Source organism: Hypanus sabinus, chromosome 8 (genome assembly GCF_030144855.1).
Source record: "Hypanus sabinus isolate sHypSab1 chromosome 8, sHypSab1.hap1, whole genome shotgun sequence".
Lineage (NCBI taxonomy): Eukaryota > Metazoa > Chordata > Chondrichthyes > Myliobatiformes > Dasyatidae > Hypanus > Hypanus sabinus.
The window spans coordinates 126,387,996-126,406,566 of NC_082713.1; the positions used below are offsets into that span (position 1 = coordinate 126,387,996).

At 44.2% G+C, this 18,571-nt stretch overlaps 1 protein-coding gene across 6 annotated transcripts in view; it reads left to right on the forward strand.

Annotated features, from left to right (window-relative positions):
- The window catches only part of large1 (LARGE xylosyl- and glucuronyltransferase 1), a 402,029-nt gene extending 384,450 nt beyond the window's left edge, over positions 1-17,579 (forward strand). For all 6 annotated transcript variants that reach the window (XM_059977769.1, XM_059977772.1, XM_059977774.1 and 3 more), the window contains exons 12-15: positions 1,281-1,559; positions 7,323-7,469; positions 13,753-13,948; positions 15,052-17,579. In XM_059977769.1, the coding sequence (XP_059833752.1) occupies positions 1,281-1,559; positions 7,323-7,469; positions 13,753-13,948; positions 15,052-15,249 (820 nt within the window). In that variant the 3' untranslated portion in view covers positions 15,250-17,579. The remainder of the gene's footprint in view (positions 1-1,280; positions 1,560-7,322; positions 7,470-13,752; positions 13,949-15,051) is intronic.
- The last annotated feature ends 992 nt before the right edge of the window (positions 17,580-18,571 follow it).

Sequence of the window (18,571 nt, forward strand, 5' to 3'; positions counted from 1 at the left end):
GGTAGCAGAGAAGGTGGCATGGCCCTGTTTGTAAAAATTGAAATCAAATCCTTAGAAAGAGATGAGTTAAAGATGTAGAATCCTTGTGGGTGGAGTTGAGAATCTGCAAAGGTAAAGAGACCCTGATGGGAGTTACAGTGTTATACAAAAGTCTGGGCAAGCAAACTTCTGTTTGATGTTACAACTGAGCCTGCACCCACCACTTCCGCTTGCAGCTTGTTCCACGTTCGCACCATCCTCTGAGTGAACAGTTTCCCCTCAAATTCCTTTTTTTAAGTGTTTCACCTTTCACAGTAAACCTTTACTTCTAATTTCACCCACCCTCAGAGGGAAAAAGAAAGCCTGCATGTATTTACCCATCCTTACCTCTCAGAATGCTGTATCCCTCTATAAGATCGCCCCTCATTCTCCTGCGCTCCAGGGAATAAAAGGTCTAATGTACTCGACTATAACTGTAACTTATGTTCTCAAGTCCCAGCAACATCCCTGTAATAGATACCTGTTGATGACTTTCCTGTAAGTAGGCACACAATACTCCAAATTCAGCTTCACTAATATTTTGTACAACTTGAACATTACAAAACTCCTGTATTTGAATCCTAACCAAATATCTTATCAAATTCCATGTAAACGATAATCAGAAGTCTTCCCCATACCTCAACACAAGTTATTTTATCATATTCAATTAGATTTTTTAGCTATGACCTAGTCTTCAGATCCACGTTCGATCCTTCTAATTAGATCAGGTGTCTCTTAAGTCTCAGTCACCGCATCCTTAATTATAGATTCCAGTAACCAATGTTAAAATTAGTCATCTGGTAATTTTCTGGTTTCTCTCCCTCATTTTTCTAAATAGAACAATGATAATATTTTCTGATCTGAAGGGACGGTTTCTGAATCGAAAGAGCTTTGGAAGAATTTGCCTCAAGCAGCTGTAATTTCCCGAATTACTTTTGACATCCATGGGGTGTTGAGGATTTGTTAGTTTTTACTGCTGCAATATCTTGAACACCGATTCTTGCTAATGGTAGTGTTAGCAAGCTCCAGTCCATGTTAGTTTTACAGGAATATCAGATATTCTTACCTTCTCCTCAAATGTGAAAACAGCACAAATTCCTTATTTGCCATTTCCTTACTTGCTGTCTTTATTTTATGTACCAAATTAACATTATAATCTAATATTCAATGGCTTACTCCATTTCTGTGAATATTGTGTTAATTTTGCTGTTGCCAGTTGTTCCCAGCTGACAAGCTGTGCTCCTGTCTGCCTCGCTCCACAGGCTGCAGATGCTGGAGGCGATCTGTAAGCATTGGGAAGGGCCCATCAGCCTGGCCCTCTACCTGTCTGACGCCGAGGCCCAGCAGTTCCTCCGCTACGCACAGGGCTCCGAGGTCCTCATGAGCAGGAGCAACGTCGGCTACCACATCGTCTACAAGGAAGGGCAGTTCTACCCCGTCAACCTGCTGCGGAACATAGCAATGAAACACGTCAACACGCCCTACATGTTTCTATCTGACATCGACTTCCTGCCGATGTATGGTCTCTATGAGTACCTCAGGTATGGGGACAGTGAACAGCCTCAGTATCTCAGGATGCTAACAGTGGCAGGCCATCCATATGAGAGTCCAGGAGTTGAAGCATAGTTACTCACATTTCTTAGTACCGTCCCAGACTGGTACAGAACTCAAATAGGCACTCTTCAGCCCAGCATGTCCACTTCGACATTTTTGTCCATTTGCGCTAATCCTAAGTAACACACACAAAATTCTAGAGGAACCCAACAGGCCAGGGTCTCGACACAAAATTTTGACCGCATTTTTCTCCTCACTAGATATTCCGCCAGCAGTTAGTGTGTGTTGCATCCGTAGAGTAATCACCTGTGTACACTAATCCTATTTGCCTGCATTGGGACCGTATCCTTTTATACCTTCCTTCTTCAAGTGCCTAACTAAATCCCTCAAAGTAATTGATTCTGATCCCACTATTTACCCTGGTAGGATGCTCCAGATATCAACCACTCCGCATACTGCTACGATCCTTGTTAAATCTCCTTCCTCTCACATTAAGATCTCCTTGTTTTCGATACTTATACAATGGAACAAAGATTCTCAGCATCTGTCCATCTGAGCTTCTTATAATCGTATGAATGTATCTGATAGCCCGTCAGCTTCCTTCGCTCCACGGTAAACAAATCCAGTCTCTCCTCAATACTGAGACACTTCAATCCAGGGCAACTTCCTGATGAGTCTCCTCTACATGCTCCCCAGTGCAACCACTTCCCTATAGTGTGGCAACCAGATCTGTGCACAGTGCTCCAGGTATTCCCTAACATCCTTCCACACCACCTGCTTATTCCTTTCTCTCTCCTTGCCATGAATGTACAAGCCATCCAGAGAAGAAGTAGTTCTGCAGACTCGGTCCTGATGAGGGGTCGTGGCCCAGAAGATCCATTGTTTATTCCCCCTCCATAGACACTGCCTGACCTGCTGAGTTCCTTCAGCATTTTGTACGTGATATCCTCCACCCAGATATGCGAGTACTGGTGAAAAACATTTCTTACCAATTGCATTTCCAATGACCACCTTTCCAGCCTCCCCCTCACATAGAGAAGTGTCTCAAAAGTTTTAATGATTTTCAGAGTTTCCATTCATTCTGTTCTGTTTCCCCCCCACTTTCGGTTGCCTTCTCCCAGAGGAAATATTCCCAATATATTTCACCTGTTGCTGCCAAATATAATCTATGAAATCCAAAATCATTCTTGTAAATCCTAGGCATTTTGGTCTTTGTTGTATCCCTTTTCGTCATACAGTACTGTGTAAAAATCTTACGCACATATATCACTAGGGTGCCTAAGACTTTTGCACAGTTCTATAGTTCTATAGTTGAAGTCTACTGCTGACACACACAAAAGAAACAAATTTCATGATATGTGAGTCATGATACACCTGATTCTGGTATGGGTCTCCCATTGTGGACTGAGATTGGGAAGAGGGGAAGGAGCAGTAAGCACCAGAGAAGCATTCTGTAACGATCAATTGTTTCAAGAATCAAATGCCCTTGCCTAGTGTCTCAGGGCTGGATGTGTCTGCACTTGTACCACCCCACACCCCCGGCACTCCTTCTCTGCTACCTGTCCCACGGCACTCCACCCTCACCATACCCAACGTCTTTTTCTCCCACCAGATTTACAAACTCGCTCCCCGATCCACATTGACAAATGGAGTCCTGTGCCAAAGTCCTGGGCACCCTAGCTCTGTATATGTGCCTAAAACATTTGCACCCCACTGTACAGAGACAGGAACTGAGCAAAGTAACTGGAAGGACTGCATCTCAGTGGGATGGTGAAGCAGCCAACAGATCTGCTGCCCTTCCCCTCCAGCACTCCAGCTTCACTCCCGACCCCTGTGCCCGCTTTCTCTTGTGACCATGTTTTTCCGTATCCTCTTGTCAATGTGTGAGTTAATAGGGCAATTGTCCACAGTAGGTCACTCTCAGAATATCACTGAGTGGTGAGCTTGGAAGAAGTTGTTCGGGATGTGGGAGGGAATAAAATAACACTGGTGTAAAGGAATGTGCAATGCAGCCAGCGCAGAGCCGGGCTATCCCAAGTTGAGGATTTTTCCTGAAAAGTCTTCTCAAAAATTCAAAGTAAGTTCTCAGTTACAATCTTCTGAGGCTGCTGTCTATCAGCGCTTAGCAAAATCCCACTGAGAGGGACGGGTCAAAGGACATGCTTGTGCACTGTATGCCTTGCTGATCTGAATATCTTGAGGAGCTACAAGGTAAGCCAGCACAACTGCAGGAGAGTTGCTGAGCGAATATGGTGCAGAAGGAGAGCCGCTCACCTTATGCTTTGTCGTCTGTATTCCGGGACTGAATCACCTGCGACGGATTCTTCGCCCCAGCTATATATATATCCCCCCCCCCAACACCGCATCAGTACAACAGTACGACATTCGCCCTTACAGAATTCAGAAATCACCAACAGAAAAATCTGAGGTCCAGAATCAAAATTCGCTCTTACAGAATTTGTGTGTGGAAAAATAATGCAAAAACAATAAATTTTGACATGAGTTTTTGTTATGGAAAGTTGCATTAAAGAGAGTTTTCTAGGAGCAGAAACCCTCTTTAATCTGTGATGACCACACCGACTCTGGTTTTAACTAATTGTCCCAAACAGTGGATATTGTTGTCTACTCTCAGCATTTTACAGCTGTTTTCATCAACAAACCAACCACCCTCAGCATTGGAGTATAATATAGAACACTACAGCTCAAGAAAAAGCCCTTCAGCCCACAATGTTGTGCTGAACTAATTAAGATACTGCCACCTAGTCCCTTCTGCCTGGACATGGTCCACATCCTTCCCATTCTTTAAATCTGCATGTTCCAGTCGAAGAGCCTCTTAAACACCTGTACTGAATCTGTCTCCACAACCACCATCACTGGCTGTGCACTCCAGGCACCCTCTCTGTGTAAAAGGACATCCTGCACATCTCCTTTGAACTTTGCTCCTCTCACCTTAAATGCATACCCTCTGGGATTAGACATTTTCAACCTGTGTGACAGATTCTGACTGTCGACCCTTGCTATGCCTGCCTTGATTTTATGTACTTGTATCAGGTCTCCCCTCAGCCAACAATCCAGGTTTGTCCAATCTCTCCTTATAGTTCATGCTCTCTAATCCAGGCAGCATCCCAAAATCTGCAGATGCTGGAAATCCAAGCAACTCACACAAAATGCTGGAGGAACTCCCCAGGCCATCTACGGAAAACAGTAAGCAGTCAGTGTTTTGGGCCGAGACCCTTTATCAGCATCCTTGTGAACCTCTTCTGTACCCTCACAAAAGCTGCCACATCTTACCTTGTTTCTCATTGCCTCAAAGGCTGATTTTTAAACCTTGGCAACAAGTTGTAAACTCTGGTGACAATTTTTATTCCAGTCCTTTCTCATTTTGTCACCCTGTTACAGCCTCGTCTTGCGTGGCTCCCTCAGAAATCGTCCCGGAGTGAAGGGAGACCAGCCTTCTGAGTGGTTGGGTGGGGTGGGAAGGGGCGAGTGGGACGCAGAGCAGCTCAGCAGGCAGCAGCATCACCAAGAGGATAGTAACGGTACTGCAGCTGATAGCCACATTTGGCAGGATCCACTTCTTTTATATGCCACTGTTTAAAATGTGCCCCCCCCACCCCCCAGAAAGCTTTGGGAGAAATGTGTTCCAAAAGCATTTATTCCCCTTTTCAAAACAAAATATTTATTTATTTAGAGATACTTATAAATGACCCAGATGAAAAAGCAGAAGAATGGGTTAGTATGTTTGTTGATGACACAAAATTTGGGAGTGTTGTGGATAGTCTGGAGCAAGGGTCGGCAACCCGCGGCTCTGGAGCCGCATGCGACTCTTTGATCTCTGTGCTGCGGCTCCCCGTTAGTTTTTGAAATGTAATTCAAAATTTGAAGATTATGGTGATCTTGTACAATCTAAAAACGTTGTGGAGACCTCATTTACTGGCACATCCGAACCGGCTCACAATTAGCCAGCGTTCCGGCTAAGGGAGATAGCCTACGGGGGTTTGTGAGTACGTGTCTGTTGGAGCATCTGCGCCCACAGGGACAGGTTGAGGGAGGCTTTAAATCAAGGCTGTTTAGTTCGAATAAAGTTACCTTTGACTGCAGTGTCTTTATTTTAGCGCTGCATGTAGCGCTACACTGCTACAACGTGTTTTTTTATCGCTATTAATATACATCACCACTGCCAATGCCTGACACCTGCCAGTGCGCGCATTCTTTTAATTCTTCGATCCAAGGTAGGCTACCTTCAACCCAACGTCTTTTTTTCGGAGTTCAAAATGTTTTTGTTGCATGCAGAAATGTAATTTCGTTTTCTCTGCAGGAGTTCATCAATTTCATAAATGCAACACATTATAGTTTGTTTATACATAGCATAAAGGCAAAAAAACCGTTGTATGCAGAGTTATTTCATTTTAAATGTCAAACGGGTTTTGTGGCTCCCAGTGTTTTCTTTTCTGTGGGAAATGGGTCCATATTGGCTCTTTCAGTGATAAACGTTGCCGACCCCTGGTCTGGAGAGTTGTCAGATGTCACAGTGGGACACTGATAGGATGCAGACCTGGGCTGAGAAGTGGCAGCTGGAGTTCAACCCAGATAAGTGTGAAGTGGTTCATTTTGGTAGGTCAAATTTGAAGACAGAATATAATATAAATGGTAAGCAGTGTGGAGGATCCGAGAGATCTTGGGGTCTGTGTCAATAGGACAGTTGGTGCTGCTGCGCAGGTTGACAGTGTGTCAAGAAGGCATATGGTGTGTTGGCATTCATCAACCGTGGGATTGAGTTCAAGAGCTGTGAGGTAATGTTACAGCTATATAAGACCTTGTTCAGACCCCACTTGGAGTACTGTGCTCAGTTCTGGTCACCTCACTACAGGAAGGATGTGGATACTATAGGGAGAGTGCAGAGGAGATTTACCAGGATTTGCCTGGATTGGGGAGTATGCCTTATGAGAATAGGTTGAGTGAACTCGGCCTTTTCTCCTTGGAGCAACAAAGGGTAAGAGGTAACCTGATAGAGGTGTATAAGATAATCAGGGGTGTAGGTTGTGTGGATAGTCATTTTCCCAGGGCTGAAATAGGTAACATGAGGGGGCATAGTTTTAAGGTGCTTGTAAATAGGTATCGAGGGGATGTCAGGGCAAGTGTTTCACAGAGTGGTGGTTGTGTGGAATGCACTGCCAGTGATGGTGGTGGAAGGAATACAATAGGGTCTTTAAGAGCCTCTTAGATAGGAACATGGAGCTTAGAAAAATAGAGGACTATGTGCTAGGGAAATTCTAGGCAGTTGCTGGAGTAAGTTACATAGTCAGCACAACATTGTGGGCCGAAGAGCCTGTAATGTGCTGTAGATTTCAATGTTCTATACGGCACGGTGATGGGCTCTTCTGCCCCAATGGGCCCATCTGCCCAATGCAGGCATTATACACAATTAACCTACTAACCCGTACATGTCTGGAATGCCATGCTATCACTGCACAAATTCCTTACAGGCAGTGGCGGGAATTGAACCTGGGGTGCTGATGCAGTAAAGCATTGTGCTTCCCATGCCACCCAATAACGCACTAATATGCTTTGCCCTATTTTTCAGTTAGGCACTGGAAAAGACCTGGTGGATTGCTGCTCCAGCCATCTCTGCAAGCAGCGCTCTTGCTATCTCCTTCCCTCAGCTGCTCTGCGTTCTATCTGGCTGCACGCCGCTGCCAGCAACCCGACGTGTTTGTGGATCTGAATAACTGTGTGTCCTTCTCTTGCAGGAAGTCCATTGTCCAGCTTGACATGGCTCACACAAAAAAAGCTCTAATAGTGCCAGCGTTTGAGACACTCCGCTACCGCCTATCCTTCCCAAAGTCCAAAGCGGAGTTATTATCCATGTTAGACATGGGAACGCTCTTCACTTTTAGGTAAATACAAGGGAAGTGGATGTTTCTACATGTAATGGACATGTGACAACAGTGAGATGATGCTAATTTTGATGTACATGTTTAAGATGAATTCCACGTGATGCCAGCCAAGCTTTCAGTAATAGGCCTCAGCTCCTCACAGCCTCTGGCCGGGAAATATCGGCAACAATTCTTGGCCCGTGGTTGCTCTGCTGAAGGCTCTGGATATGTAGATCCCAGACTGGGCTCTACAACCACCTGAGATCCCACGAATGGACAAGCCACTTAGGCTTTGCAGCGGTTCAGAGTCCCCAGTCAAATTCTGATCTCTGCTGCTGTCTGTGTGGAGATTGCATACTCACTTTGGCTTTCCCCCAAGTGCCCCAGTTTTCTCAGACATCCCAAGGGCATGCAGATTGGTAGGTAAAATGGCTGGTGTAAGTCGCCCCTGGTATGTAAGTGGGCATTAGAATCTGGGAGGAAAGTTGTGGTGTGGGGAAATGGAGGTCATAGAGAAAACTAGAGTGAACAGGGTTGTCCTGTGAGGCAACAGAGCTGAAGTGGCCTCCTTCTATGTCAATAGTCAGAATCCAAGGTCAGGTTTATTATCATTGATATTTGTTGATATGCAGCAACAGTTCAGTGCCATATATAAAATAGTTAATTTTTATTCATTATTATAATTTAGTTAAGAGGTGCAAATAAAGAGAACACATACAGTGAGACAGTGTTCGTGGGGACATTGTTGTTTCAAAACTCTAATGGCAGAAGGGAAGAAACAATTCCAAGAACAGAGTGTGCATCTTCAGGCTCTTGTACCACCTTTCTGATGTCGTAATGAGAAGAGGGAATGCCCTGGGTGGTGGGGTTTTTAAAATGATGGATGCCACCTTGATGTGGTATCATGGTATCAGTCTTACTGGAGCAGTACTTAGGTGAAGAACAGGACACATCCAGAGTATCAGCAGGGAGACAGGAATGACACAAGGGTACAGGCTGGATGGGATGAGTAATGAATAAAGGTGAAAAATTATGCAACTGCAGTCAGCAGGGCACGAAGCTAGAGGCTGCTTTGTCTCCCAGTCAAATCCATCAAGCAGTGTGTAGATTTGTGCAAAGGACAAACAGGCCCTTCAGCCCATTGAGTCCATGACTACCAACAAACCACTCATTTACACTAATCTTATTTTGCTTCTCCTGCTTCATCATTCCCTCCCCCACCCAGATTCTACATTTACCAGCACTTTAGTGGTCATTTACTTAAGCTGATTAACCAACCAGCCTGCACGTCTTTGTAATGTGGGGGGAACAGCCAGAGGGAGTGCGCACAGTGACAGACAATGCACAGGTGGCACCGGAGGCAGGGATCGAACATACATTTAGGGAGACGTGGATTTATACCCCCCCATACTTGCCGAGTTCCTCCAGCATCTTGTGCGTGTGGCTAGACAGACATATGAATGGGGGAGTGGGAGGTACAGTCAATGTGCAGGCAGATGGGATTAGTTTGGTTTGGCATTATTGCTGGCACAGGTGCCATGGGCCAAAGGGCCTGTTCAACTTCTGTCATGTCCAATCAGGTTTGCAGGTCTGGCAAGTGAGACAGGAAATGCACCGTCTTCGAATAGGTATACTAATTTACCAACAGTAAATAATCAACCAAACATTCATGTTCGCCATGTCACAGACGTTACAAAGCTGAATACTCGACAAACATTGTGTACATAGTTAGCTAAAAGTTTGCACAGAGCAAAACTTCCCAACGGTCTTGCCTTAAACAAAGAAAGAAGAGAGCAAGCCCCTTCCAAGTGTATTTTATATACCCAGGATATTTGAAACTGGGCAGTTATCCAATGGGAAAAGCAGCAGCATCTTGAAAACTAACCAATCAGAATAAGGCACACCCCCACAGGACAACTGCAGAACTCTTAAGTTCGACATCTATACAACCTCTGCTCCTGCAGTGCTGAAAGAGCTTTTCTCTGTATCTGACCTTCGCTGCCCTGGGAGTGTTTGATGGGATGATGCAGATGGAGCTTCGCTCTGCACTTAGTCCATGCTGACCCTGCCCTGAAAGTGTCACGTAAGCAAATAGTGTACAGGTGGCTTAGCCTGTCTAATCTGTGATGTCCCTGCCTTGGGAGGACAATGTTGAGGGCAATTTATTCTATATCAGGTGAGACATCAGTGTGGGAGCTTTACTCTATATTAAACCTGTGCTGAATATGTTTGACAGCAGAGATTAGACTGTACGACCATATGATATATGAACAGAGTTAGGCCATTTGACCCATTGAGTCTGCTCTGCCATTTCATCACGGCTGATTCATTTTCCCTCTCAGCCCCAGCCTCCTGCCTTCTCTCCATATCCCTTTGTGCCCTGACCAATCAACCTCTGCCATAAATGCACCCAGTGACTTGGTCTCCACAGTCAGCTGTGGCAACAAATTCCACTGATCCACCACTCTTTTGCTAAAGAAATTCCTCCTCATCTCCATTCTAAATAGACAGCCTTCTGCTGTGATACTGTGTCCACAGCACAGGAAACACTCTATCAAGGCCTTTCAACGTTCGATAGGTTTCAATCAGGTCCCCCTCATTCTACTGAATTCCAGTGAGTTGAGGCCCAGAGCCATCAAATGCTCCTCGTATGGCAAGTCTTTCAGTACCGACTGAAATCAATTTTGTGAGCCTCCTTTGAATCCTCTCCAATGTCAGCACATCCTTTCTTAGTTAGATAAGGGACAAAAACTGCTCACAATGCTCCAAGTGAAGCCTCACCAGTCCTTCATAAAGCCTCACCATTACATCCTTGCTTTTATATTCCAGTCCCCTTGAAATAAATGCTAACATCGTATTTGCCTCGAAAATTAACGTTTTGGTATCCTCTTTAATATTCACAGATGAGGGGGAGTTTTGCTCTGTCCAACCCCTGGTAGTGCTTTGTAGAAGAGTGTACAGGCAGCATTACACTATATTTAATCTGGTCAGTAATTACACTGGAAATGATTAAATTAAATGGCATAAAGGAAGATTTAATCTACAGTGCAAAAATCTTAGACACATACACAGAGCTAGGGTGCGTAGGACTTCGACACAATACTTAAATAATTTTATGTATTGCACTGTACTGCTGCAAAAATAAACAAATTTCATGACATTGTGAGTGATGATAATCCTAATTCTGATATGAGTCTTATTGTGGGCTGAGAGTGGGAAGGGAGAGGGGAGGGAGCAGGAAGCATCAGAGTTCTGTAATAGTCAATATGCCAATTGTTTGAAATGAAATGACCTTGCCTGGTGTCTCAGGGCTGGGTGTGTCTGCACCCATGTCACCCTCTGCCCCTGGCACTCCCCCCTTGCCATTCTCAATATCCTTCACTCCCACCAGATTTACAAACTCACTCCCCGCTCCTTGTGGACAAATACAGGACACGTGCAAAAGACTTGGGCACCCTAAGACTTCGGCACGGTTTTGTACATCTAATCCATACCGTATCTTCTCTGGGGATGTAAATGGGAGTGTAGCGGGAGTTTACCCTCTGTCTAACCAATGCCGTATCTACCCCAGGAGTGTCTGATGAGACAGTGTGGAACTGTGTTGGACAGCGTTGTGTCTAACCTACACCACCCCTCACCCGAGAGCATTTGATGAAACAGTGTAAACGGAAGCTTGCCTGAGCAGTATTTATAGGAAGTGCATGATTTACTGATGCTAATGGTTTGGTGAGATCAGAGTCTATATTGAACCTGTGCTTGGGCGAAATTTGTCAGAGCTGAGATAATCAGATAGGACTTACTCATGATAAATGATGCCAGGTGAACAGGCCAAAGCGATCGACCAGGAAGCTACTGTGTTACTCACCCGAATATAGGGGAAAATCAAATCATGAGTAGTTCCTAAGATATATGCATCTAATTTACTCTAAAGGGCCTCATTCCATTATCTCTACCAGCCACACGAGGTAGATGTCACAAAAGCAAATAGGGTAAGAAATCATCCTGTAATATCTATTAATTGAAATAAATGCTCAGTAGTGAAATATTATAGGAAACAAGCCCTTTGGCCCAACTCATCCATACCTATCTGAGCTAATCCCACTCACCCACGTTTAGCCCATATTCTGTTAAACCTTTCCTGTCCAAATGACTTTAAAATTTTGTAACTGTACCCAACTCTAGCTCTTCTTCGGCCAGCTTGTTCCACATTCAGACTACCCTCTATATAAAAACAAGTTGATCTTTGGTTCCTTTAAAATCTTTCTCCTCTCACTTTCAACCTGTGCCCTCTAGTTTTAGAATCCCCTGCCCTGGGGAAAAGACTGAGGTACACCCCCCTCTCATCATCCTACACTCCATGGAAGAAAAATTCCTAGCCGTCAAACATGTCATAGCAGGAACCCTGCTGTCCCAGTAATGTCCTCACAAATCTTATTTGCATCCTTTCAATTTTAATGACGTTCAGAGAGGTCGAATTTAGATTTTTGTGTGCAGTTCTGGTCACCTGCCTATGGGAAAGATATCAATAAAGTTGAAAGAGTGCAGGGAAGATTTACAAGGATGTTGCCTGGACTTGAGGGCCTGAGTTATAGGGAATGGTTGAATAGCCAAGGATTTTATTCCCTACAGAACAAGAGAATGAGGGGAGATCTTACAGAGGTATAGAAAACTGAGGTGTAAGGAGAGGGTAAATGCTTGCAGGCTTCTTTTTCCTGAGGTTGGATGACGCTAGAACTTGAGGTCATAGATGCAAGAAAAAAATACTTAGGGAGAATCTGAGGGGGAGCTTCTTCATTCAGAGGGTTGTGCAAGTGTGGAACGAGCTGTCACGGAGGTGTTGGATGTGGGTTCAGTTGCAACATTCAGAAGAAATTTAGACAGGCATGTGGATGAGAGAGGTATGGAAGGCTACAGTCTGGGTGAGACTAAGCATGGACTAGATGGGCTGAAGGGTCTGCTTCTGAGCTTTAAAGCTCCATGACTTTATCCTTCCAATAAGCAGGGGCGACCAGAAGTGTATGCAAATTTAAATTCTGTCTTTGGCTCACTGGCCCAGGAGCCAAATGGAGTTAAATGGAGCTGTAGCTTGTACCAACCCGAAAAGAATTAACGTTTATTTTGGGGAAAGCTCAGACGCTTGCTCTTCGTGGAGGTGTACTGAATGCAAGAACAAAGGGTAAGTGAATTACATCTTGCTATGTTCAATTATCTAGGTCCACTCCTCCTGTGTTGGGCACTGGATAAGATGGGAGGGGGATGTTTGCTTAGATAATCCAATGCAGCACGATGTAGTTCACTTACTCTTTATCTCCTGCCTTCATCACACCTCTGTGGAGAGTGAGCTTCTGAACCGCAAAAAAATTCTTTCCCAAAAATAAACGTTAGTGCTTTCGGTATAGGCTGCAGTTTAGATAAAGGTGCAGGTCAGGCTACAGGCTACTACACAGAGTCAGCAGTGTACTGGATTCTTCCTGTAACAGTGAACCAGCAGTCAAGTACCAGAGTTTCAAGCATAAAAATGCCACAGAAGCAGAAGTAGGCCATTCGGTCAATCAAGTCTGCTCTGCCATTCCATCATGGCTGACTTATTTTCCCTCTCAACCAACTTTTCCTGCCTTCTCCCCATAATCTTTGATGCTCTTATTAAACAGGAACATATTGACCTCTGCTTTAAATATATGCAATACATCTGTGGCAATGAATTCTGCAGGTTCACCACCCTCTGGCTAAAGAAATTCCTCCTCATCTCTGTTCTGTAGAGATATTTTTCTCTTCTGATGCTGTACCCTCTGGTCCAAGACTTCCCCAATATAGGAAACATCCTCTGTACATCCACTCTTATCTAGGCCTTTCAATATTCGAAAGGTTTCAGTGAGATCTCCCTTCATTCTTCTAAATGCCAGTGAGTACCAGAGCCTTCAAATGCTTCTCATACATTAACCCCTTCATTCCCAGGATCATTCTCTTAAACCTCCTCTGGACCCTCTGCATCAGCAGATCCTTTCTTAGATAAGCAACATGCTGGAGGAACTCAGCAGGTCGGGCAGCATCCATGAAAATGAGCAGTTAACGTTTCAGGCCGAGACCCATCGGCAGGACCAACCCAACTCAGTCCTGATGAATGATCTCTGCCCGAGACGTTGACTACTCGTTCCTCCAGCGTGTTGTATGTGTTGCTTCGACCCCTGCATCTGCAGTGTACTTTGTGCTTACCTTTCTCAGATAAGGTATCCAGAGCTGTTCACAGTACTCCATATGTGGCCTGACCGCAGCCCTATAAAGCTGCAGCATTATATCTTTGCAGGTATCATGTTTGGACGAAGGGCCACGCTCCAACGAACTTCGCCAAGTGGCGGACGGCCACCACTCCCTATCATGTCGACTGGGAGGCAGACTTTGAGCCTTATGTTGTAGTAAGGCGCGACTGCCCAGAGTATGACAGGAGGTTCGTCGGCTTTGGTTGGAATAAAGTAGCACATGTCATGGAGCTGGATGCGCAGGTACTGGGCACTGTTTTATATCAAGCTTTAAGAACACTGCAAGCTGTGTAGATAGCTGTTCTTTCACTGATACGCCCCATACTGGTGGTATGTTGTACCAAAGATCCCACTATCCCGGCCAGAGGTGTTGCTCGACCCACTGCGTTCCTCCAGCAGGTTGTTTGTTGCTCCAGATTCCTGCATCGGCACTTAAATAATTCCTCCCACTGCCACCTCCACCTTTAGCTCTAAATCAACATAGGCACAAAAATTCCTTGCCAGGTAAAACAATTTTGGAAGCATTGAATTTTTGTGAATGTAGCTTTGTTAGACTTCCCGATTCATGCTTCCTGTCTTTGTCTTTTAATCCCATGTCACCCTTAATATGGTGTAATTCTGAGACAACAACTTCTTTCAAACCAAGATGCTGGAGGAGCTCAGCCAGTCGGGCAGCGTCTATGGAGGAGAATAAACAGTTGACTTTTCAGGCTGAAATCCTTCATCAGGACATGAGTCTGCCACGGGTAGTTCAGCAACAGCAGAATCTTTTGAGCCTCTTTCACAATCTTAGGACATTTCTAAGCATGTTACAGTAAACGACCACATGTGCATTAGAGCCAACTATTATAACATAGGAGCTGTGGCTACCAGTTTGCAGACAGCAATGCCTCTGTGAAATTCATGTATTTGCCCTCCCCCTCTCCCCCTTCCCCACCTCTCCCCCCTTTCTATCCCCACTCTTTACCCACACTCTCTCCCCAGCCACCCTCTCTTTCTTTTCATAGATGCCACTTGTTGAGTATTTTCTGGCACTTAACCCCCAGCACAGCTTTCTGGTTCACAGGTGGGATTGTTCACTCTGAATAACTGGCCTCTTCAGCCTAACACCAGATCTCATTCTAGTCTAGTCACATTGATTGCCTGGTGCAGAATTCAACCCCTTGTCCATTTACCTTGGACGTGGTAATGCTACTGTTGTGCTAAGGATGTATACCTACAGCTTGCTGCAAATGTACATGATCTAACAGCCATTCCATTCATCTCTCCCTCTTTCTCCTTTCCTCTCTTTCTCTTCCTCACCCTTGATCATCTCTCTCCCTTTCTCCCTCTCCCCGTTCTTGCAGGAATACGAGTTTGTCGTCCTCCCCAATGCATACATGATCCACATGCCTCACGCTCCCAGCTTTGATATCACCAAATTCCGCTCCAACAAGCAATATCGGATCTGCCTGAAGACCCTGAAGGAGGAGTTCCAGCAGGACATGTCCCGCCGCTATGGGTTTGCAGCTCTCAAATACTTGACTGCAGAGAACAATAGCTGAGACCCCGATGGGCTGCCAATGAGCGACCTTCACTTGTATCACTGCGAGGAGTGAAATGGGGCTGCTATGTACAGCAAGACGTGCAAAAATCGAAACCAAAATTTACGTGTGTGCCCGCCAGCTGTCAGGCTTTGGGTGGAAAGGTTGTTCTTACAAGAGTTTACTTTGAGTCCTCCGAAGTCGCTGTTAGAATATTCCTGTTGTTCACTATTTAAGGCCTCTCCACCGTCCCACCTCATTTATTGCCTTGCCCTCTTGGTGGTCACCAATGTCCAAGCAGCCCCCTGGGCTAGATGGTTCAGGATTCTGTCACGAGCCGTCTCTGCAACGTTGCCATTGATCAGAGGAGTTCCGTCCTTGAGTGCACCCCTCAAGAGCTTACCACTTTATTCCTGTGGCCTCTAGTGCAAGCACATGTGCGTGCGTGCACACACACGCGCACACACATTCACGCACAATCAGTAGGTGCAGTGGAGAGCACTGGTAACAGCTGCGCTGTTCCTCAGTTGGTGTAATTCAGTAACCAAGTGTTGATGAATGTTGGTTTCCCTTGACTGTCTTTTTCCATTCTTAATCCTGAGAGCTCTTGCACCAATTCCCCAGCTGCCTCAGGAGCCAAGCCATGTGGTGAACACCCCACTGTATTTTGCTTGTAAAAGCAATGTCAATGGCCTTAGATGCCAGTTAATATCTCAAAAATCTCTTTCTTGCTCTTTATTTGTTTCAGAAGTAAATGCCAGTAGAATTAAGGGTGGTTGTATCCAATGGCAGAATATAAATATGCAACAACATTTTGATTCCTGTTGTGTTGTCGGTCAAATTTTGTGGGAAAAATGTGTCTGGGAGGGCTTGGGAAGGGATGTACTCCCTACACATGTTCAGAGTAAATGTATAAAAAATAAAAGGTTTTCAGTTTTCCAGGTTCTTTGACAGAAAGTCATAGGTTCCACCCATAAGGCTATGCTGTGCTTTTTAAATCATAATCAACTTCTGAATCAGAAGGATGGGATCATTTGTATTATTGACCTCACAGAGTGAATTAGAATCAAAGAAATTAATGGGAGATTTGTTGTGGCTGGGGGTATTACAACATTTCCAATTGTTAAAGATTTAGATTTGGAAGTTATTACCAATGATTATATGGGAAGGACATATATTGATGCAAACTGGTGCTTCTGAAGAGGAAGATGATCTGTGTTCAAAGCTAGTTAGGGCTGCTCGATACTTTAAACGCTGATAAAATATATCAAAACTTTCTGGAATGGCACTAGGAGGTCAGCTTTAAAGTTGAAATTATGATCAATACAGAGATGTTCTTGACGGACAAGTCAAGGATGATTTTGTGTCAAAATCCAAAGGAACGGAGCCGAGACTGGCAACTTGTTGAATTTGGGCTATCTAGATGGTGATGTTAAATTCATTCAGATTTTTCTCTTGTTTGAAATTTCCATTGTTTCTCCAAAAGTTCCCAATGATTCATTTTGTTTACCCCAGAGCAAATTTAGGACAAGATGCCCAGTGGATCAACAGCTGGGGCAGTTTAGAAGGAAAGACCATTTAAAGAGCTTTATGCAATAAACTAATGGTGCAATGAGTGGAGACAAAGACTGATATTTAGAGGAACCTCCTTCATTCATTTTTCCTTTGGGCTAAATAAATTGTGGGACAATTTGAAATAGTATGCATTATGTACAATCCAGTGGAGGGGAGAGTGATAACTTGCTTTGCCATTTTGTAGTCTTTGCTTAGGCTGGTCTGCCCAGTATTGGTAGACCAGCAACTCTGCTGAACCTGTTGCATTTGAAGAGTTAAAGTGTCAAGCAGCATGGAAACAGGCCTTTCAGCCCAATTCGCCTATGCCAGTCAAGGTGCCCATTTCACTATAAATCTTTCCAATCCATGTACCATGCCAAATGACTTTTAATAGTTGTTATTGTACCCACCTCAATAACTTCCTTTATCAACCCATTCCATATCCACATCCTAGTTTCTGCTTCCCTTTCCCTGGGAAAACCCTCCCTATGCCCCTCAAGACCTCTATATACCTCTCTATAAGCTCACCCCTTCATCTCCTACAACTCAGAGAATAAAGCCCTATCCTGCCCAGGATTTCCCTATACCTCAGGTCCCAAAAACATTTTCATAAATCTTCACACAGCCGGTTGGTGTGTGCATCAACCTTTAGGAAGCCTCCAAAATCTTTTAAAAAATCCATTGGTTTTATTTTATCTCCTGCCATTACTAGTTTATGGAAAGTGTTAAAGTCTGTCTATTCTTTCAGTTGGAGTACAGATTGTCACATCATTCATAATGGATAAATATTGATAAATCCCACAGTATAACCAGAAACAAAAATAAATTTACCTTCTTAGTATCCCATTAAATAATCTTACTGCCATTAATTTTACCACACCTTTCTTTGACCTCAGGGAGAGCAGAATGAATGAACCTTTATTTCATCACTAGTTGATAAGCCTCAGGATGCTTGGATGAGAGCACAGTATTGGAGTGGACAATCACCGCAAGACTGTTAGACTGTTTAAAGCATCAGTTAGTTGCTTGTGAATCACTGGTAGGTTAATAGATATTGTTTGGAGTTATTGGATAATTAACACATTGAAAGAAATTCTGGAACTGTGAGAACTGCTTTAAAATCCCTCATTTGTTGGTCTGTTAACATCATTCAATTATTGCTGGTGCAATTGTACTCCTTGAAATCATCAAAAGCCAGCTACAAGATTATATGGCAAGATGTATTTTTTGATTTCTTGATCTGTTTAATTATGATGTTAATTGGGATATTACTGGGCCAATTATGTCACTGCTGAACTTTCAAATACTATTTAATTTATGGATTCATTGATACTTTTGGAGTACAATTAGAAGTCTAGTGAATGGTTGAAATGCCATCTTAGGACTGCTGGACCACACAATGAATGTCTGGAGACACGTCAGGCTATGTGGAATATCATAGACTGCTGTTATTGGAGATACAGATTGGAACTCTGCAAGTACTGCAAGGGTGGTTCACATGCTCCATTACTGGGTGAGACATCTTAGAGCACAATGGAGCACTGTGCTAGAGTTAGGAACACCGTTGGGGAATAGCTGAACAATTGGGGACAGCCCTGGTGGTGGTTAGACATTTGAAAAAAGCATTGAAAGTTGGTTGGGCAGCTAGGAATATCATTGGGGGACAGTTGGACAGCTAGAAGCAGCATTATGGAGTTGATTGGAGAGCTGGAAACAGTAATGTGAGATGGTTGCATGCTAGTAACATTTTTGGAGGATGGTTTAATGTCTAGAAACACCATTAGAAGTA